Source organism: Perca fluviatilis, unplaced genomic scaffold (assembly GCF_010015445.1).
Source record: "Perca fluviatilis unplaced genomic scaffold, GENO_Pfluv_1.0 PFLUV_unplaced_scaf_8, whole genome shotgun sequence".
Taxonomy (NCBI): Eukaryota; Metazoa; Chordata; class Actinopteri; order Perciformes; family Percidae; genus Perca; species Perca fluviatilis.
In genome coordinates, this window is record NW_024375759.1 from 101,085 (window position 1) to 123,984 (window position 22,900).

At 42.7% G+C, this 22,900-nt stretch overlaps 3 protein-coding genes and 1 pseudogene across 3 annotated transcripts in view; 2 read left to right on the top strand and 2 right to left on the bottom strand.

Annotated features, from left to right (window-relative positions):
* The window catches only part of LOC120555327, a 75,517-nt gene that overhangs the window by 16,533 nt on the left and 36,084 nt on the right, over positions 1-22,900 (top strand). The gene's annotated exons all lie outside the window — the stretch shown is intronic.
* LOC120555320 lies at positions 4-7,862 on the bottom strand (annotated as a pseudogene).
* On the top strand, positions 8,637-12,735 carry LOC120555321. Its single transcript, XM_039793983.1, has 3 exons — positions 8,637-8,803; positions 9,235-9,349; positions 10,450-12,735. Exons 1-3 carry the CDS (start codon positions 8,637-8,639, stop codon positions 10,915-10,917), a joined length of 750 nt encoding a protein of 249 aa, XP_039649917.1. The 3' UTR covers positions 10,918-12,735.
* Positions 14,119-21,908, bottom strand: LOC120555326. The gene is made up of 5 exons (XM_039793988.1): positions 21,510-21,908; positions 16,999-19,914; positions 15,842-15,935; positions 15,351-15,578; positions 14,119-14,861 (listed from the first exon to the last, which is right to left on the bottom strand). Exon 2 carries the CDS (start codon positions 19,839-19,841, stop codon positions 17,106-17,108), a length of 2,736 nt encoding a protein of 911 aa, XP_039649922.1. The 5' UTR covers positions 19,842-19,914; positions 21,510-21,908; the 3' UTR covers positions 14,119-14,861; positions 15,351-15,578; positions 15,842-15,935; positions 16,999-17,105.

Sequence of the window (22,900 nt, forward strand, 5' to 3'; positions counted from 1 at the left end):
CACCTACGTTACGCCCGGTCGGCGCCGCCCGCCAGTAGCATCCCAGCTTGCATCGCACACTTTGATCACGTTCTCACTGTTGATTAAGCCAAACCTGTAATGGTTCGCCTGCAGGTTGTTCAGCGCGCCCGCAGGGCCCAGGAAGTCAGCACAACACACAGGAACTGAGCACAACACAAACGAAGTCAGCACAACACCTGTCTGTCTGTCTCCTACCTGTCTCATGTCTCCCTGGGCGGTGAAGATAACGGCCTCAAACCGTCGTCAGACACCGACAGCTCCTCCTTCTGGATGACGTCCTGAAGGTGTGCCCGGATCTGCCCGTCCGTCAGCTTGGCGTAGTGCAGCACGACACAGCGCGACTGGATCGGCTCAATTATCTTACCAGAGATGTTGCACACCAGAGCGAACCGCATCATCTTCGAGTAAATCACCATGATCCACCGCAGCGTGTGCTGGGCGGCGTACGTCAAGCTGCAGGACACCGAGAGCCAGAGTTTTAGCGTGTATAGAGCCAGCATATCTCCACCAGACTCCATGTAAATAATCAGGACTTTTAGCGTGTATAGAGCCAGCATATCTCCACCAGACTCCATGTAAATAATCAGGACTTTTAGCGTGTATAGAGCCAGCATATCTCCACCAGACTCCATGTAAATAATCAGGACTTTTAGCGTGTATAGAGCCAGCATATCTCCACCAGACTCCATGTAAATAATCAGGACTTTTAGCGCGTGTATAGAGCCAGCATATCTCCACCAGACTCCATGTAAATAATCAAGACTTTTAGCGTGTATAGAGCCAGCATATCTCCACCAGACTCCATGTAAATAATCAGGACTTTTAAGCGTGTATAGAGCCAGCATATCTCCACCAGACTCCATGTAAATAATCAGGACTTTTAGCGTGTATAGAGCCAGCATATCTCCACCAGACTCCATGTAAATAATCAGGACTTTTAGGCGTGTATAGAGCCAGCATATCTCCACCAGACTCCATGTAAATAATCAGGACTTTTTAAGCGTGTATAGAGCCAGCATATCTCCACCAGACTCCATGTAAATAATCAAGACTTTTGCTCGGGTATAGAGCCAGCATATCTCCACCAGACTCCATGTAAATAATCAGGACTTTTAGCGTGTATAGAGCCAGCATATCTCCACCAGACTCCATGTAAATAATCAAGACTTTTAGCGTGTATAGAGCCAGCATATCTCCACCAGACTCCATGTAAATAATCAGGACTTTTAGCGTGTATAGAGCCAGCATATCTCCACCAGACTCCATGTAAATAATCAGGACTTTTAGCGTGTATAGAGCCAGCATATTTCCACCAGACTCCATGTAAATAATCAGGACTTTTAGCGTGTATAGAGCCAGCATATCTCCACCAGACTCCATGTAAATAATCAGGACTTTTGGTGCTGTATCCATGTAAATAATCAGGCCTTTTAGCGTGTATAGAGCCAGCATATCTCCACCAGACTCCATGTAAATAATCAGGACTTTTAGTGCGTATAGAGCCAGCATATTTCCACCAGACTCCATGTAAATAATCAGGACTTTTAGCATGTATGGTGGTTTAGGATTATATTGCAGCTTGTTGTCTGACCTGTCTGCTTCATGCAGGATCACAATCTTTTGTCGTCCTGTGGGTAGGGTGACTTTCTGCTGAGCAAACACCTTGATTTTTCTCCTAACACCATCAATTCCCCTAAAGACACAACAGCAAACATTGTTAAAGTCAGTGTGTGTTAAGGCCCTGAGAAAACAAACCCGATGGCTAACCGTCGGCTGATCAATCTCTCCCAGTTTAAATGACCGTGTTGCTTCCGCATGGTCCGGGCGGAAGGGTGCCCTGGTCTTGTATGGGTTACGCTCTGACTTGCGTTTCTTGTTACCTTTTGTTGGGGGGCGCTGAGCTGCGCGCACAGCGTCCTTCATCGATTGCTCCCAGCAGTGCCCGGGACAAACACAAGATGCTGGTGGTTCTCCCTGTTCCTCGAGGACCTGCACAACAACACACACCCAGACACACACACGACACACACACACATGCACACACAGACGCATGCACACACACACACACACACAGAGATATACAACGAAGACACACACACACTACAGAGAACACACACAATATTGTAAAGTCTGTAAAGTGTTTTCATTGCTTGGACACAGTTTTCAAAACTCTACACACTTACAAAACTGTAAGATTATTAAACATATATTTAAACAGATATTTAAAATATCTAACCTGCTATGATGATATTGGGGACGTTTCCCGCCGGCCGGCGAACCCTTCCAGAAACGACTCACCGTTCCTCTTCGTTCCCCACAATGTGGCGGCAGTTGAACAGGCCGGTATTTCTCTATACCCAGGGCAGCTCGGAAGAGTTCGCCTTGGGAGTATTCTTGCTACCGACTGCCATGCAGCGCAATCGAATCAGCATGATCATGGTCCCTATGCTCCCCTTCCTTCTCCTCCTGTGTGTTTGTTTGTGTTTGTGCGTGTTTTTAGTGGGCCGAGCTTCACCTCGATGAAATACAGCTTGAGGCCATGGGGAGGGTCTTACAGACCCTGGCGTTGTTCCCCATGATGTCATCTGGCAGTATCCGTGCGCCCCTTCCACCTTCGCGTTACGCCCGATTGCGGCCGTCCGCCACGTACCGTCCCAGCTTGCACGCGCACTTTGATAACGTTCTCACTGTTGATTAAGCCAAACCTGTAATGGGTCGCCTGCAGGTTGTTCAGCGCTGCAGGACGCACAGGAAGTCAGCACAACACACAGGAACTGAGCACAACACAAAGGAAGTCAGCACAACACCTGTCTGTCTGTCTCCTACCTGTCTCATGTCTCCCTGTGCGGTGGGAATAAGACGGCGTCAGACCGTCATCAGACACCGACAGCTCCTCCTTCTGGACGACATCCTGAAGGTGTGCCCGGATCTGCCCGTCCGTCAGCTTGGCGTGTGGCAGCCGCGACAACAGCCGCGAATGGATCTGATGGATTATTTTATCTGAGATGTCACACACCAAAGCGGCAAAAAATCGTGTCCGAGCACATCGCCATTATCCACCACAGCGTTTGCTGGGCTCTGTACGTCAATCTGCAGGACACAGAGAGCCAGAGTTTTAGCGTGTATAGAGCCAGCATATCTCCACCAGACTCCATGTAAATAATCAGGACTTTTAGCGTGTATAGAACCAGCATATCTCCACCAGACTCCATGTAAATAATCAGGACTTTTAGCGTGTATAGAACCAGCATATCTCCACCAGACTCCATGTAAATAATCAGGACTTTTAGCGTGTATAGAGCCAGCATATCTCCACCAGACTCCATGTAAATAATCAGGACTTTTAGCGTGTATAGAGCCAGCATATCTCCACCAGACTCCATGTAAATAATCAGGATTTTTAGCGTGTATAGAGCCAGCATATCTCCACCAGACTCCATGTAAATAATTAGGACTTTTAGCGTGTATAGAGCCAGCATATTTCCACCAGACTCCACTAACCCCCCTAACCAAATTGCAGCTTGTTGTCAGACCTGTCGACTTCGTCCAGGATGAGGATTTTTTGTCTTCCTTTCGGCAGCGCGACTTTTTGCTGAGCAAACACCTTGATTTTTCTCCTAACACCATCAAGTCCCCTAAAGACACAACAGCAAACATTGTTAAAGTCAGTGTGTGTTAAGGCCCTGACAAACCAACCCGATGGCTAACCGTCGGCTGATCAATCTCTCCCAGTTTAAATGACCGTGTTGCTCCGCATGGTCCGGGCCGAAGGGTGCCCTGGTCTTGTATGGTTACGCTCTGACTTGCGTTTCTTGTTACCTTTTGTTGGAGGCGCTGAGCTGCAGCACAGCGTCCTTCATCGATGCTCCCAGCAGTGCCCGGGACAAACACAAGATGCTGGTGGTTCTCCCTGTTCCTCGAGGACCTGCACAACAACACACACCCAGACACAGACACACAGACACATGCACACACAGACACATGCACACACACACACACACATGCACACACACACACAGACGCATGCACACGCACACACAGAGACACACACACACACAATATTGTAAAGTCTCTAACCTTTTAAAATAATTTCAGATTGTGGACCAAACTCTAGTTTGTTTTTCATTGCTTGGACACAGTTTTCAAAACTCTACACACTTACAAAACTGTAAGATTATTAAACATATATTTAAACATATATTTAAACTATCTAACCTGCTATGATGATGTTGGGGACGTTTCCCTTTCTGGCGAACAATTCCAGACGACTCAATGTCGCTTTGTTCCCCACAATTTGTCCCAGTTTGACAGGCCTGTATTTCTCCACCCACTTCTCTACCGGCTTCTGCTGCTTGCACTCGACTGTCAGGATCTCAGCATGATGCTCGTACCTATCCTCCTCGTCCTTCTCCTGTTCAGCTTCCTCATCGTCTGGGGTTCCAGACTTGGGTGGGGATGGGGTGCAGTGGGGTCCTTTTGGGTTGGAATCAAGCTCCATTTAAATAAATTTGGCCGCTTGTCCGTCTCGGGTTGGAAGGTAATAAAAGGGCCGTCATACATGCCATGGGTTCCTAGAAAATAAAACAGTTCATTTAAATGAAAAATAATTTACTAATCAATTAACTCAGCTACATGTGATCTATATTCATACAGTTGTATCTCATACAACTGTACATATAAACACATTCTATAATATATTATTTAAAGAAGTACAGTTGAATGTGAGAAAAAAAAGATGAATTAGTGAAACAAACAAACTGAAGACGTTGACTCCTCATCCCAAAAAACAGAGATTTTGGCCAGCACTTTCTCTTCACAACTTGCTAGCTGCTCCTCCAAATGATCTCCAGTGGAAAGGTGGGACACTTGAGCAGGGGTGTTCTATAATAACAAAAAATATGTTAATTGCAATAACATATTAATTAAATAAGTCCAATGACGCTTAAATTTCCACTTTGATTCCTCAGCCGCCTCAGCATCCCTTCGTATAGTGTAATCATTTGATTAACTTTAGTGTGTCTTTGTTTGTTTGTTTGATGAAGGATTTGTGCTATTTAAAATATTTATTCTATATTGTGCTATTACAGAGTGTGTTTCCTGTTGTAATTGCAATAGGTAAATACCTGGATTTGTTTTTCAAATGTTCCACCCAAAGAGGGTACCCTGAACACAATCTATAATGTATTATAGATTGTGGTGGTGATGGCGCAGTGGATATGACACATGCCTTTGGTGTGGGAGATCTGCGTTCGATTCCCACTGCGATACATCAACCAATGTGTCCCTGAGCAAGACACTTAACCCCTAGCTGCTCCAGTTGCTGACCTCTGATCTATAGCAATTGTAAGTCGCTTTGGATAAAAGCGTCCGGCTAAATAACATGTAATGTAATTATTTAAATAAGTTCAGTTATTACTTTCTGAGAAAAAAAGAACTATTACTATTTTATATACAGCGGTGAAGAGTAACGAAATACATTTACTCACGTTACTGTATTGAGTAGTTTTGTTGTGTATTTTGTATTTTTCAAGTAGTTTTTCAAATCGGTATTTTAAAATGTACTTGATTACATTTTGAGTGAAGGATTGTATTCCGCTACATTACAAATTGCATCCGTTACTGAGTAAAAAAAAAAACCGAAAGGAAGAAAAAAAATCGCGCCCGGAATGACTACACCAGACCAGAGCTCTATCATTCTGCACCAGCCCATAGACCGTAATGCACCCTGAATGCACCAGCAGTCTTTATTTTGTGCGAACGTATGCAGCTTCTCCTTCTCTGGTTGCAAGTCGCTGTTAAAAAGAAGTAGAAGAAGAACTGCAATGTGTCGCACCGTCGGACCCATAGCTAGATATATATGTATATCTGTATATATCTATGCGTCGGACCCATGGATGCATTAGTCCGGTTGGTGTGTAACTGCTTACGGACCTGGATGTGTCGGCAAACTGAGTAGGAGACGTTAGCGGACGTAAATGAGCTGTTATCCCTCAAAAATGACTTGACTGATGCAGAGTGCGCACTGACATCTGAAGCTTTGCTAGTTAAGCTGCAAAAGCAACAAGGCATCCAGGTATGCAGCAGTCAGGACCAGCTTTGTGACAAACTGCAAAATCGCCAAAACAGTAAACCATTTCTTGAATGGGAGTTTATTAGAGAGTGTTTGGTGGACTCTGCTGCGCTCTAATATCCCCACAGAAAAAAAGAGACGTTTGAGAATGTGTCGCCTGACATAAAATTAATATTGAGCAGAATTTAAGCTATTGGTCCGGCCCTCCACAACAGTCCCTGTTTCTCATGTGGCCCCTTGGGAAAATGAATTGCCCACTCCTGCCAGGACAAGGTATGTAGGAGACTGGCTAAATTAATTCACATACATCTAATAAGCTCATATGGGCTACTTACAGTATCTCACAAAAGTGAGTACACCCCTCACATTTTAGTAAATATTTCATTATATCTTTTAATGGGACAACACTGAAGAAATGACACTTTGCTACAATGTAAAGTATTAAGTGTACAGCTTGTATAACAGTGTAAATGTGCAGTCCCCTCAAAATAACTCAACACACAGCCATTAATGTCTAAACCGCTGGCAACAAAAGTCAGTACACCCCTATGTTATATTCCCATATGATTTGGCCTTGATTTGCATTATAACTGTTGTTTATGTTTGTGAAGAAAAGAAGGATGGCCTCAGAAATAACAATGTATGGTACTTTCACATTCAATTGATTGTTTGAAAACATTTTATGGGATGGTCCGAACTAAAATTGCACATTATACCTTTCTAAGGGTCTTAAATAACATGTGTGACATGTGTTATGTTGTTATTACATGTGTATACCTTTGTATAGATGTTTATACCTTTGTATAGATTTGTCTTTATTTAAAAACAAAATAGTTTGGGATTTATGACCCCTTGTCCTATTTTCACTACATGGGAGAGATCCCCCCTCTTTACTTGTACTTGAGTAATATTTTATCAAAGTATTGGTACTTTTACTTGAGTACAATATTTTAGTACTTTTTCCACCTCTGTTTATATATAGTGAAAGACTTACTGAAGAGTTTAGCTCTTGATGCAGAAGGCTGCAGAGATTATCTAGCAGCAAATCTGCATCAGGTTCTGGCTCCTCCGCCACTTCTGCACGGTTGTTCTATAACAACAAATATGCACCCCGAATATGTGAATTGAAATTACATATTAATTAAATAATTCCAATTACACTTAACATGTTTCAACTTTGATTCCTCATCTTACAATTAACAAACTTTAAAAATATACTCACCATCATTTGAAGATATTCTAAAATAAAAAAGCAATAAACATTAACTTAAGACAACAGGTTGTAACACACGTTTTCTCTTTAAGTATAAACAGTGTCGACATGAAAGAACATCATATGTTGTTATTAACCACAGACATGTTCGCTTACATTATAGCCAAAATACAACCTAGGGTATGTTTATGCTAGCATCAAAATAGGTAAACACTAAGAAGGCTCGACACACCATGAAACTTAGCTTGAAGTATCTCCAGGAACTAAATTAGTTTGCTACTTTTGGCCTTTTTTTACACTACTGTTACTTTGCAGCACAACATATAATCTCATTCCACGACAGAGTCATTAGCGGACATATAGCTGGCTACCATGTAGCGTTTCTGTTTCATTAGCTGTAATAATTAGCTTGACGCTATGGCTGTTATAGGCTCCTTCAAAACTCACCTCCCAACGTTTTGCGTCTCTCTCTGCCTGCCTGCCTGTTTCTCTGTGTGCATGCGTCTCTGAAGCGCGCTACCGGGTATACACACGACAGAGACGCAGGGGCCTCTGGGAGCTAAATCCCAGAATTTTCCATTTAAAAAAAAACATCCTCATTTTTTTAAACACTAAACACTAAACTAGGAAGCTGTGGGTTTCTCTTTAGTTTGAAAGAAAACCACTTTGTCCAACTACATTTCTTGTGCTGTTAACTGTGACAGCAAAGAAGATCGATACAAAACATAAATCAAAATAAAGAAACAACAGAAAATCAACAAAACAATCTGCAATAAAAATCACACACACAGACAGATGTTGAAAATAATTTTTTTATTCAATAAAATGTTAATATTTGACCTGGAATCAGAGTGCATTTATACTGAAAATATAATTAAAACTATTTATTGATTTGTGATGTTTGTAAGTATCACATCAGCTCTGACTCAATGTTTTAAACATACACACAACATGTTATTAATATTCAAGATCCAACCCCATACAAAAGCTTTATGATGTGGTTCTTTCTGTAGCAGCTGAGGTCCCTGTGTAAAGTCCTGGAAATAGTTTTAACCACCTTAACAAGCTGAACAGCAGAAGGAGAAAATGTTTGAAAAATACAATCTAGAATAATGGGCTTCCAGATTTAATTCACTTTCTTGAATGGTCCAACATTGCCACCTAGTGGTCGAATCTTAAACAACACAGATTTGTTGGCGGCAGAGGACAGGAGGTAAAGGCTGTTTTCCAGACACACCCTGCCTAGTGTGTAGGGTTTTGCATGTCCCTGTTATGGTTAGGACAGAACGGACCCAAACGCAGAGCTCAGCACAAGATACTTTATTGGGGAAAATGGGAAAGGGAGTGGGGAAGTGGGATGGTGGATGCCAGGGAGGAGAGCACGGGCGCGGGGGCTGGAACCGGGAACAGGAGCACGGGGAGACCAGGGCTGAGAGACCGACAGGGGAAGCACTGAAGCGCGGGGAGGCGAGAGCCGAGGCAGGCTGGTGCAGGAAACCGTGAGGGAGGGACTGGATGGAGGAGCCAGCTGACTGCCTCCACTCTTCAAATGTTTTTGTTTTGGCAAGATCACAGATGTGATTCATCATTCGAACACGGTTACTCAGACCCCAGTCCAGTTGGAGCTCCTTGATGATGTCAGTCGTAATGATGAACTGGGACGGTCTGGTTTCACTCTGTTTGCTTGGTGGCTGCGTGTGTCCCAGGCCAAACGTCCCCTTCACCTTGCCCTTAAGACTCTCCTTGCTGGTTGCTTATTCATGGCCCAACCTGGGGAAGTGATAGACGATTGTCTCCTTATCTCCTTATCTGAGCTGGATTCAAAATTTGGGTAGTGCCCATTTATGCGTAATTGCGCACGGAGAGGCATTTGCACTTCATTGTAACTTTAAAACATAGTCTTTGTGCAATAGTGTCTGTGAATCTGAAGTTGCGGAGGCTCATCCATGACGCAGGAGGCGCACGGATCCATCTCCCCAGGAACAATTAAACGCTGTGTCGGGTGGGCAAACTCACGTGGTGCAAGTGTGAACAAAGTGTACCCGGTCACCAAACACTGGGCCGTCTGGGCTGTCTTGATTCTGCACATATTTATATTACTGTAGTCCTATTTACTATTTCATCATTTCATCCACGCGTGGTGCAGCGGCTGCTCAGAGAGATGACGCAGAATACGCGCCACAGTGGGAGCGCTTGCTGTTGTCGGGGGTTGTCCCGGGGTGAAAACTAAACAGAAAAAGGTGAGGTTAGTTTCATTGTGTAGGCAGCAACATGAAGAAAACAAACATACCCAGCAACACGGTGCAGGTAGACGGAACGAGATCGGCTAATGAAGCTAGCAGACACTTTGCAGACAATTAGCATGGGCTCTACAGGCTGCAGTCCGGCCTTCTACCTCCCTGAATGAGCAGAGCATCGAACACCCGTGTCTCATAAAAACGGAGGACTTCTATCAGACGGAGGACAGTTATTACATCATCAGATGCTGAGAGCTTTCAAGTACCTCCACAGGGTATCACCCACAGAGACCTTTAACCAGAGAGAACATTCTGCTGTCCTCGGAGGACAACGCGTGTTTAATCTCCTGCAAATTTAAGGAGTTTTCATGAGAGCCAGGTCATTCCCATAGCCTACTTTGTGTCACAAATCACGCGCTTGCAAAACACTGACCATTGTTGTCTCTCCCTGTTCATCTGGGAAAGGAATCCTCCTTTTGGTTAAAGTTTTAATTATCTTTGTTTATAAAAAGATTATAAGATTATAAAAAAATTGAACTTTATTTTAAAAAAAAAAGACGAAAAATGAACAAACATTGAAAACTGAAGCCCCCCCCATTTATTTTAACACTGCATTCAGTAATTAGTCCTAGCTGTTTTAAACTGTGGACAAATGCACATGTCTGCCACTTTTTACAAAGACTAGCAAAGTGTTTTCTTCTCTCTTTCCCCTATGTTATGGTTTTGCTGTTTAACTGTATCAGAGTAGATAACTATGGCATCCAAGTACACAAAACAGCTTTTGCCCTGTAGGTCTACTTCCATCAGCCGTTGGAAAGTATCTGGAGCATTTTTAAGTCCAAATGGCATTACCTTGACTGGTAGAGGCCATACCGAACCTGCCACTGAGCCAGGACTACTTTTAACAGCTGTGGGAGACTGCGCTAACTCCCTCCATCTCCACTATTCCAGAAAATCTGTTTGAGTCCCCCCCACCCCCAGACATTTCCACCAAAGACAGTGTTACTCCCCCGGTCTCCGCTGTCCCTGTTACAACCGACTGTCCGGGGGATAGTCTCCAGCTTCGTTTTCAGAAATCTGGCACGGCCAAGTCCGTCACATCCACTTATTCTGAGCTTCTCAACAAGCTGTATTCCCAACTGGCAAAGACCAGCTCGGTTGAAGTGCCAGTGAGCAAGGCGCTTCCTGCAGGGGCCCAGCGCTCCCCAGACTGCAGCGGAGCCCCTCCTGCCCCGCGGACTCTGCTGCCGCAGCCCCAACAGCCAGACCAGCCCCTCCAGCATCAACTTTCCCCAGATTCCTCTGGTCTGGCTGCAACCATCCGAGGGCCGCTGGCCCCGCAGCTGTTTTGTTGTCTGTTTGTGCACAAGCTTTGACCATTTAAAAGCCCACTTCTACAGATATGATGAGCAGGTTTTTCTGTGTTTAGAAAGGCTAAGTTCGTCGATTGCTGGAAAAGTTCTGTCCGAGCGGAGGTGAGACACAAACGTGGAAAAACACCAGGGCCAGATGTTGTTCACTAGGACAGCTGTACATATTTTGTACAATACATATTCTATTTTAATTATTTTATTTTAATTTTAAGTTTGTATACATATACTTATTTTCCTTGTTTTTTATAAGAAACACTGGATTCTGTGTATTCCAGGATTGTAGACGCCATGCAGTCACACACACAGACACAGGCATACAAACTGATGCACAGACACACATGCCTGTCGTACCTGCTGATGAAAACCGAGTGACGGAGATTCACCGGCACACCCCTTCACCGGCACCCACCCCCTCCCCTCTCATTTGAATCAAAGTCTTTAAGTTCCGGGGGGAGTAGTACCAACAAAGTGTTTGTCTTCATCGACCTGATGTAAGCTGATCAGTCCAGTTTACCCAGAGAGCTTCAGGAGAAATATGTACTGACTCGACGCATTGCCAAGAATGTTTTCATTAATCAAGAACGAAAGTCGGAGGTTCGAAGACGATCAGATACCGTCGTAGTTCCAACCATAAACGATGCCAACTAACCCTATCAGTGCAGTTTACCCAGAGAGCTTCAGGAGAAATATGTACTGACTCGACGCATTGGCACAGGAGTGTGTGGGGAAGTCAAACTGGCCTTTTGAGAGATCGTCCTGCAGGAAGTTTGCCATGAAAATAATCAACAAGAAGAACTTTCAATATGAAGGGACAGCGACGAGAAACGCACAAACTGAGATCGAGATTCTGGAGAGAATCAACCACCCATATTCCCACAGTGAATAATGGGACTGAAGCATGGAGACCAAATTGAAATATGGAAATTCTGCTCATTGACTATGATGTAAATGATGACCTGGCCCAGGGGATTCAAGAAAATCTATTTGAGTTCCCCCCCCCCCGAGATTTCCACCAAAGACTGTGTTACTCCCCCTGCCTCCACTGTCCCTGTTACAACTAATGAAGTGCTAGTGAGCAAGGAGCTTCCTCCGGGTGCTATCATCAGGGCTACAGCGGTTTATAAGAAGACATCAGCTGTTTATAGGCTGAAACTTAAAGGAAATGACGAAAGGGCACCACCAGGAGTGGAGCCTGAAGGGACAGCGACAAGAAACACACAGACTTAGATTGAGATTCTAGAAATTATAGTATAGAAATTATAGAAAAAGAACAAACGTGTGCCAACAGGCCATTTAATATGGGTTAACCTTTATGTAGAGAGAGGGGTGAAACAGGGCTGCCCTCTGAGTTGCTCTATACATCCTGGCCGTCAACCCCCTTATTAATACTATAAACTCTGATAGGGTTATATCTGGCACACGCTTTGGGCTCGTTCCCAAAGTTACTGCCATGGCGTACACAGATGATGTCAGCGGCCATCTCCAGGAATGCTCTCTGGGTCGCTGATCGCTCCAAGTGGAGGAAAAGGAGAGGGAGAGCAGACACGATCCAGAATATACCCTCATTTATGTTGATTTAATGTATGAATATGAAAAACTTAAAATTGACTGGAATGGCCTCCCGAGTGAAATTATTTATTTTGAAATTGCAGTAAATCACTGGACATTTTTTGTTGTTAAATAGAAACTCCAAGACACAACAGAGCTCAGTTTGCACATTTTATTTTATTAGTTAAATTTTTGTAATTGTTGTATTGTTTATAATGATGTGTCATGTAGCCTGTTGTCTGTTTAAATGTATAACTTGTAAAGTGGCAGGGGATGGCTGTGAGCTAAACCTGTTGTAGTACCAGTTTTTAACTGTTTTAATGTTTACTGTTTTTATCTGTGCACCTGTAGCACTTTGAGATGTGTTCTTCATGTGTAAAGTGCAATACAAATAAAATGTATTATTATTATTATTAATCTGTTTTTATGTGGGTTTCATTGTTATAACAACATGATGTCTATGCTGAGTGAATGTGGTTTAAATGGTTTACAGTTTAACCAACATTACATATAGACAATTTGTTGGAAAGCCTGCCCACGTCCCCTGCAGGTGGACGGCGATACTGCAGTCTGATGTCGATCGAGTGATGTCTGTTTAGAGATGCAGCGGAATTTTTCATAATTCCTTTTCTTCATTCTGTCTGGTTTGTGCGTTTGTGAGAAAAACGTGAGTAGGTACATGTACATGTACTATTGTACATGTGGAGTTTGTTATGTGACCACATGCAGGTACAATATATATGTTAGTTTAACTGTATAGTTTAACTATTTAGATCAGTAGTTATGGCAGGAGTTGTCATGAAAGCCTTATTTTTCTTTCTCCACGGGACACTCGTTATATCACTCTGTGTGTTTTGAGCATTTGTATGTTAAGTTAAGTTCTTTAATATAGTGGAGGTTATTGTGAAGTTAATTTCAGTTACTGTGCTCTGTAGGTTATGTGCATTTAATTACCTCGTGATTTATTCAACGCTCCAAGTCTGTGGTCTATTTATAACATTGATAACAGATACAGCTAATATTTGTGCACTTTGAGTTTAATATATTTGTTAGTTTAACTGTATAGTTTAAGTATTTAGATCAAAGTTATCGCAGGAGTTGTCATGAAAGCCCATGGGAAAACTAGAGAAGCCTCTATCTGTTCAGACAAACAGTGCTCACATTATGTTCCAGACCGGACGTCTCAGTTAGAATCAGAATCTACATGTGGGAATAAGAAACTCTTTCAGCATTTGTGAGAGAATTAAAGTAGAAATAAAACATCAAAATATAAGGAATTATGCTTAAATGTAATTTAATCCCATTATAATTTTTTATTAAATACATTTTTAATATTTGACCTGGAATCAGAGTGAATTTATACTGAAAATGTAATTAAAACTATTTATTGATTTGTGATGTTTGTAAGTGTCACATCAGCTCTGACTCAATGTTTTATACATACACACAACATATTATTAATGTTCAAGATCCAACCACATACAGAACCTGTGATGATCAGGTGGCTCTGTAGCAGCTGAATTCACTTTCTTAAATGGTCCAACATTGCCACCTAGTAGTCGAATCTGAAAACTTGAGCACAATTGAATGTGTTTCGGATAGCAAGTCAGGCATTGTGTATAAACATAAATAGAAAGAAAAATAGAGACCAATAGATTATAAAAAAATTGAACTTTATTTAAAAAAAAACAAACAAAAAAACAAAAAAGACGAAAAATGAACAAACATTGAAAACTGAAGCCCCCCCCTTCCCTTCCCTAAAAATCACAGATGTGGTTCATCATTCGAACTCAGACCGCAGTCCAGTTGGAGCTCTTTGATGATGTCCGTCGTAATGATAAACTCGGATGGTCTGGTTTCACTCTGTTTGCTCGGTGGCTGCAGGTGTCCCAGCCAAGACAAGCGATATTACAACCATGTTTAATTATGAGCCAAACACAGGGCAGTCTTCAGAGGCGAATACAGGTCTGGACAATGCAGTTACCATGTGAAATTGACTCAAAGAAAACAAAATGTACTTTTCTTTTTTTTTTTTTAAATCCCCAGATGGAAGTGCAGAACACTGAATAACTTAAAACATCGGTTCATCCTTTATCTTGGCAGTTTTTTTTGTTTTTTTAGAAATAGTATGTATATAAAATGTGGCATGCTTGTTTACCACAGAGCGGACGTTGTTGGGCATTTGGTTGGGGAGGGGAAGGAGGAACAGTCTGTTTAGAAGCATTTGTGAAGGACGATGAACGGGCCGGAATTTCATCTTGCTCTTGAAATTCATTGCCTGGTGGCTCAGCAAGTGATTAAGGACCATGTGCTTGTGTGGGCCACGCGGTCAGACCTTCATGCCCAGCTTTCTTCTTATTTCTCCGGTCTCTCTCTGTTGTCTCTCACTGGTTGTTGTTCTACATATGAAATGATGAAAATTAATATTTTTCAAGTGCACGCATGGGGTTATAAAACAATTATATAAGAAAATTATAAAAAGAAATTATAAAAGATTATAAAAGAAAATGCATGCATTATTATGCAGGGAACCAGGATAATGTAGGTAACTCTTATATTGTTAGAACACAGAATGTTATGGGATGCATTACAAGTTAATCACATAATAGATAGCTAACTAACATTTTGTCAAGAAAAACTTAAAGCCATTATCAAGAGTCCTTAAATCACTTGTTTAACAATAACCTAAAACAAAAAAATGATACATTGCTAACGTTACACTCCCTTTGCTAATTTTAACGGCTACCAAATGTTGCATTCTTCTTCTTCTTTGTAAATACGTTACTGCGGAAGTAAGGTCAACAGTTTGTGTTTAATGTTAATGTGTGCTTAATGGACAGAATGATGGAGTTCCTTGTCCCAGTCACACAAAAGGAAACTTAACTTACACGTAGAGAATGCTTCCCCAGGCTACCTACAAGGTCGAGGGCCTGGTGGTGACAGAGGGGACGAGCATTTGCGGCTGCGGAAGGCTATTGGGGTGGCACGTAAGAAGGGAAGGGCTGGAGTTTGTGTTCCCACAGTGTTTGCACACCATGGTCTCCGTTTTGGTGCTCCTAGGTGGCTGTCCCATCACTGGTGGGGCCATGGGACTAATTGCAGCCAAATTCAAGTCCCTAAAAAAGAAATGAACAGTCAAAACAGTAAAAGTAACAGAGCACTTATCTAAATCCCACCATCACGTGATGACATTTGATGAAGTATTGCACACAGCTTAATTTGCTGAGGTTTGTCTGAGGTTGAGCATTTAATGCTATTCATGGTTTAAAGTTTATTATCAATGATAACATAGGCTACGTAGCGTAAGAAATGCCCAGCTCGTAAAGGGCAGTGTGTGTGGGATATCTTACAAGTCAGTGCAACTGTTTTCAGGACTCACCGCCACTGACTGGCCCAGGAAGTGAGCGGTCTCTTTTCGTCCTTCGACATGCAACAGACGCTGCACTCTGTTCAGCCCACGCGTCCCTGAATGACTGAAAAGTGACAGAATACAAACAAAAGACATTAAGGCTCAATAGCCACACAACTTACACATTTTGTTATCATTGAAGAGACAAACTAGTTTTATTTCATGTGATAATCAGTTAAAAAAAATAAAAATAAAATTACTCATTTAAGGTTTATTTAGATATTGTCACCCTATTAAACTGTTGGAATAAGTCATATTTTGTAGTTTGGGAAAACACAAAAAAACTTAAATACACAATAGGTGATATTTGTGAATCATTTCAGGCAAAAAGGCTTTGGCAATAGATGCCTGTTTACATACATAGAATGCTGTCTGTCAATTATGTAACATAAGAATAAAGTGACTAGGCTAATTTCTAAACATCCTATTGTGACTTAGGCCACTTGAAAACTTAATAAAACATCTCTTTCATAACATAGTGCAAACTCCAAACTGAAATCAGTGTTAGCTAAATTAAACAAATGGCAGGTAGGCTTAAATCAAAACACTGACGAGGCATGCCCATCTCCTCACTTCTCCAGATTATCCCCTGTGAGTATGTAGGTCTAGGTGGTCTGGATCTGGCCTACTAAACATCCCACTGGTCAATGCTGCAGGGGAATATACACTTCTGCTCCTTTCTGGCTGTACCACCAAGTTTTTGGTGTGTGGGTAGTTTCTTGAGGACATCACCTCTTGGGATGACTCCATCACTGGCATAACTTAACCCAGGCTTTGGCACAAATCACCCCAGACCCACAAGTTTGAAAAACTAACATGATCCAGCAGTTAAGAGCTAACATCATGCTAACTCTATAGACTCTATGTGTAGCCTGCTAAAGCACTAAAACAGGTGTGAAATGTTTTCAAACTTGTCTATAATTGTTTGGACACTACAATCCAAAACACTTTAAAATCATAGAAATTTTACTTGATGAGTCTGTCATTCACTGTAAATGAGTGAGAACTAGACGAATAAACAAACTGTAGGATCATAACATTAAATAGCCCTCATGACACACATACACCTACAACAACAACGCCAGTGGTTTCAATTATTTTGCGGGAAATCAAAGACTTTGTCTTACCGCTGGGTGTTTGCAGGGTTGGACGTGTGGATCTTGACCTTCAGCTGGCACACCAAACATCATCTTGTGGAAGAGCAGAGCATGAGATGCGTTGTGTTATGGTGCATTTATTGCTTTTGTAGTGCCTTCCTTTTTTGTCTGAAGGCATTAAAGGTCCTTGATGGCACTTTGAGTTCCACGCAGCGTTTCACATATGCTGTGTATGCCTGCTTTGATGTTTTACATTTGTCCAAGTTGACCATAGCACACTCATCCTGTGTCCACAGTTTGGAGGAATTGGCAGGCAGGCACATTGCCTGAGACCTGACAGGAGGTCTGATGTCATCTTGATCTTCGACAGCCTGGACATCCTCCTCAGGCTGTAGGACCTCTCCCTCTTCCTGCTTGGGTGGTGGTCTGAGGCTTAGTAAGCAGGGGGTGTTCTGCTGGACCCTGACCGGAATGTCGTGGTGCAGCTTCCAGATGATGGGTCTATAGACCTTCTCTATGGTAAACTTACCCAATATCTGGAGCTTTTGCAGTTTGTCCTGGGCCATGCCTTGCAAGCCAATAGCCTGAAGGAGGTCCTTCAGGTGGTTAAAATCTACATAATCATTATTTTGGAGCATGCCAACTGAGCTGATGAAGGTGAGAACGTTCACAAGGAAGGTCCCTTTCAGTGTGGGAGGCAGCCGCTGAAGTGTTTTTGCCATCCATGGCATTCCGTGGTCCCGGTATTTTTCCAATGACCGGGAGTATGCCAGAGACCGTCTCTCCATCTCTGTGCATACTTGCAGGGTCCTGGTGGCAAGCTCAGACATGGGAAAAGGTTTCTCTGCTCCGAGGTGGACATGTAAAAAGTCTTTGAAGTTCCACCAGATCTTCTTTCCACCCCTAATGTCCCTGAACTTGAAGGCTGGGAAGAAGTGAAGCTTCTCTGCAATGAACCCCTGCAACAGACAGTCCTTAACAGACTTTCCTGCCTTCTGCACCAGCTGGCGAGCACGGTGAAAGGTGTTGGGGACAGGAAAGGAGTTTTTTGTTTCAAGGTCGTTGGTGAGAATCTCCAGGGTCATAGCACCTACCAGCTTGCCAGGTGGAGAGTCGGAACTGAAAGGTGACATTGGGATGTTTGCATTCCTTCTGTACAGGTCCCCGAGAAGCACACGAATTAGTGCCACACCGATGACAGCCGGCCCTGCATCCAAGGTCTGGCACAGAGGCCAGAGGCGCTCAATCCGCAGCTTCTGGAGTTCATCCCTGGTCCAGTGATGAAGTGGGGGAGGAGTTTCCTCTGAGCTAGCACTCGAGTGAGGTGCCAGGCCAATGAAACCCCTCTGGTGTGTGAGGCTACGGTCCATCACTGTACTGGTCCCCAAGCTTGCACTTAGAAAAAAGTCCTCAGATGACAGAGGGTGGCCATAAAACATTTCCTCAAGGGCTAGCTCACACTGGAAAGCTTTCCATGACTCATCGAACCTACCCACACCCTCACTGGAACTGTAGGCACTGGCGAGGGTGTCGATGAGTGAACCCAGAACGCCATCCAAGGTGGACAGGAGGCCCTGACCAGAGGTAGTGTCCTTGAAGGGGACCAGCATGGCACGCTGCCGCAGCAAAGCGTGCAGCCCTTCAAGGTCAAAATGGGCTGAGGGGTCAACACACAGAGGTACATCCCCCTGAAACCTAAGGACCTGCTCTATACGACACCCAAGCTGTGCCACCAGCCTTTCTTTAAGGTCCGTCATGTGGCGCAGATACGTCGATGCCCTGGAGAGCATGGCCATTTGTGAATTTGGGTGCGACAGCCCACATGTCACTATGGCACCACTCACCGGATGCTTGAATGGCATCTGCAAGTGACAATGTGGGCTGTCGACATACAGTTGAAGGAAATTCAGCTTTCCATGTTTGCTGAGCACTGCCAGAAGAGGCTTGGCTACATCTATGGGCAGGTGGTCCAGATTGGTCTGGAAGTTTGTGGCCTCATGCATCCCAAGGACCGAGAACAGTTTCCCCCTGGCTCCTACCAGGTCCTGCAGTCCATAACGGGAGAACAATATGTGTTGGTCATAGTCAATTGCCACAAACTTCACGGCAAGGTGGACTGACACTGCCTTAACATCCGTCACATCCACAATGTCTGTCAGTTCCAATGTATTGGGGGCTTTTTGGCCAAACTGGTTTAGTGTCAGCATCACTTGCAAAAAACAGCAGGAGTTTGCCTCCTCCACAGCTTTGTCCAAAAGGCTCATTATGAATGGCAGGTCCTGCCACAACACATTGAACCTTGCCGTGTTGCTGGTCCCCTGTTTCTGCAGAGTAGGCCTGCTCTTATCCCTAGCAGAGAGGCCCCGGAGCAACCGTTTAAAGTCGTCTGTCACACTGTTAAGCAGCTCTACAGCATGTGTGCTGTAGAGCTGCTTCTTGAGTAGCCTGGTGTCAGGGTCAGTGGTGCTGCTGGGTACTGCAGTCATTAATAGATGATAGCCACCATCTACGTTAGCTATCTGGTACCCAACACAATTTTTAAGGGCAGTCAAGCCATTGCTCGTGTACTTGCTGAGATCCATGTGCTTTTTTAGGTACACATAGTGGGGGCTAAGTATCTGTGAGTTAAACTTGGGGAGGAATAGGTAATGAAGCAGACCTTGCAGCGCCTGCACCTTATTGAACTCCACCACCAACCCGTCCACATCAAATGAGAATGAAAGTAACTGTTGTGGGTGGGACAGAGTGGTGGCATGTAAACCAATAAGCAGGTCAGCGTGCAAAAAATCACTGACGGCATCATATTGCTGGTAGGCATCAAGCAGATTTTCTGTGTTTACAACTCCAACGTCGAACAAATCACTGCAAGCCATGTTTGCAATGTTTGGTATGATGCAGAGCTCATAGACAGCCACAAACGCCAGCAGAAATCTTTATATTGGGGTCCTGGAAAGACGAACAAAAAACAAAAATAAATCATTCAATATCCAGAAAAATTGTCAATGTTTATCATCAAAAGGGACAAACCGAAGACACCATTAGAGAAGTGGCCAAATCAGTCAGACATTTTGATTATTTATTTTTATGAGTCATATAATCAGGAGAAGATTTTGTGTAACATTTACATTAAGAACCTGTGAAGTTTATTTACTTACCTGCAAGAGCTACTAAAAATATGAAATTAGAAATATGCTCCACTAGAATCGTTTGTCAAGGCTATCTATTGAGTCAGAACACTTCACACTATAGGAATAAAATGAATTGTATACTAAAAAACAGCAGGGACAGTAAGTATAACAATCAGTAAGAAAATCATGCTGAAAAACAAAAGCAAACTTACAGTAGTACTTTTCCCATTAATACTTTGAGATTTCATTTTTAAGAATAGTCAAATGTGTCTTATAATTTGGATTTTTAAACATAAGATGGTAATAAAAATAAATAAAATAAAAAGGGGTTAGGGTTAGTGTAATATCAATATAGCCTACATATAGGTTACACTTTATTTGGCTAATGTCTGCCTACAGATTCTTTATACTTTTATTATAGTAGTATCTAACAGTTCAACAGCAGTTAGTTGAGACTCAAATATTCAACAGTTTTACCTAATATAACAGTTTTCTGATATTTCACTACTGTGGTTAAAGGTTGGTTAGGGCTAACATTACTGCATTCATCGTCATTTCAGATAACAGTGTACTATACAGCTTAACACTAAAGTTCAGTTCACAAATTTTAAAATGAACTAGTTCAGTTCATAGCTCATACTTCAAAAATTTTGAACAATGATTTAATCCTCATATGCAATCAGTTCAATGTGCCATTTCAGGTTTGCTGTGGATGTGACTTAAGTGCGGATTTTCTTTTTTGAAAGCCGGCGGGCAAAGTTTGCACAGAAAGGTAAGACTTTTCGCATCCTCATCGTGATTTTGTTTTTCGTTTAAATGATCATACAAAGCCTCCATGCTGCTTTTTGTTTTGATGACGCATGCGGCGGTGCGACACTGGTGGCAGGTGTTGCCAGATTGGATGTTTTTTACGCAACATATGAAGGCCTGTTTACGCTGTTTTTTTAGCCGGGTTTTGGCCTGGAAGGCTCTATAGAAATCTGGCACCCTATCGAACGAAGTTAAACTGAGAAAGCGTGCCGTTCACAGACACCATAATGAACGGGTTCACAGTAACGTTCATCAGTAACAGTAATAGGCCACAATATGTTCAGTTCATGAACTATCGTACAATAAACGCGTTCTGGCACACCAACTGATAATATCAATTACAGTTACCGCAGTGTTAATGGCTGCCGTGGCGCTGTAACCACCATTCATAAACGTTTTTATAACTTTAAAGCATTAAATCTTCAAAATATACGCTCATGCGGAACAACAATTGAAAGCTTAGCCTCTCATGATTCCACTTACCCCCACACAAAGCATAAGATGATTTCTAGCAGTTAGACAACTGTTATAAAGTTAAAGAAAATAAAGAAATACAGCCGTAGACTGCGCAGCTGGCTCTAGGGTCGAGTGTGCATTAATTACCTTTTTCCTCGTCTGTTGATCAACAGCGGTGAAATTTCCACAAAAACTCTGTTGTCATGAACTCCCAAGAGTCCAACGAAAATGATAATCCGAGCAGTTAGATCCAAAACGAAAGTTTCTGGGCGGATTTCAATGGAAAATCGCCAAACTTTTCCGGGCTTTCGTTGCGTCTCGCTTGGTGACTGTGGACGAGGTTTAGGTTGGCAGACCTGAAGAACTTCTGCATTGAATTCTTGGTGCTGGAGCTCCAGAAGACAAAGCGGCAGGGCAAGGAGCTGACCGTGCAGGAGCTGTTTGGGCGAGCAACGGTCAACCAGGGCGCTGTTGTGAAAATGACGTGGAGTAGAGGACATGCAGCTTCACCTGACACTCCAACAAGAAGCCTCCGTCAACCGGGTGCTCAGCTGGGCCAATATAAAGCCGATGATGCCTCTGACGTAATCAAATCCCCACATGACTTTGAGCGACATTAGCTTGGACCAGTAACTCTTTCTGGTTACAAAACCCTGCCAGACTTGTAGCCAATAAGGAGTTGACTCATACGATGTATTGCATTTTTTTTTCATTCAGAGCTGAGTTATTTCTGCTTTTCTCCAAAGAAATGGACATAAATGATGCAGAGCACATCCTGAACAATTTATCATGACTTATTTTTTATATATTTATGTAAATAGTTATCTCGAGTTAATGTGTGATTGATGTGGGTGTTTTTGTGTATTTGAGAAGTGCTGTATTTGCTTTTTTCTTGTCATCTGACCTCCAGTGGGATGGCGAGAGCATTCCAGATTTTTACTGGCTGATTTAATATTGTGTCCTTTGTTTATATGTATGTATATATATATATATATATATATATATATATATATATATATATATATATATATATATATATATATATATATATATATATATCTGAATATGTCTGGTTACATCTTTTCCAAAGCATCCTCATCAAAACGCTGAGTCCATGGCGTCTTGGTGAGCATGTCTGAATCAGTCTTGTTACATCCTTTCCAAAGCATGCTCATCAAAACGTCTTCCTTATATGCTGCTTCGCTTAACATCATATATCATCAGAACGCCTTCACAACATGTAGGCGGGCCTTCCAAAATGGGGTGTGAACTGCATTGTCACAGGCAGGGCCGGATTATCCATAAGGGCACTTGGGCCAGTATACAATAATCAAAAGTGGCCATTTTAACCCCCCAAAAATGTTATTATAATGATGAATGCAATATATAGTATTGATTTTTGGCTTTTTGAATTGATAGACATTTTGAATTGAGACATTTGAATATAGTGCTCACTGCTCATATGCCTACATCTGGATAAGTTAGTAAATTACATTTGAGAAATCCCCTTGATTATGTCTGATATTTTTGGCAGGGGG

What these genes read in the sequence shown, in the direction of transcription:
- LOC120555326 (XM_039793988.1), bottom strand. Translation starts at nt 19,841, where the DNA reads ATGGCTTGCAGTGATTTGTTCGACGTTGGAGTTGTAAACACAGAAAAT.
- LOC120555321 (XM_039793983.1), top strand. Translation starts at nt 8,637, where the DNA reads ATGGGAAAGGGAGTGGGGAAGTGGGATGGTGGATGCCAGGGAGGAGAG. An exon ending in GCAGGCTGGTGCAGGAAACC is followed by an intron (nt 8,804 to 9,234) that starts GTGAGGGAGGGA and finishes GTGAATCTGAAG; the next exon opens with TTGCGGAGGCTCATCCATGA. An exon ending in GTGTGAACAAAGTGTACCCG is followed by an intron (nt 9,350 to 10,449) that starts GTCACCAAACAC and finishes TACTTTTAACAG; the next exon opens with CTGTGGGAGACTGCGCTAAC.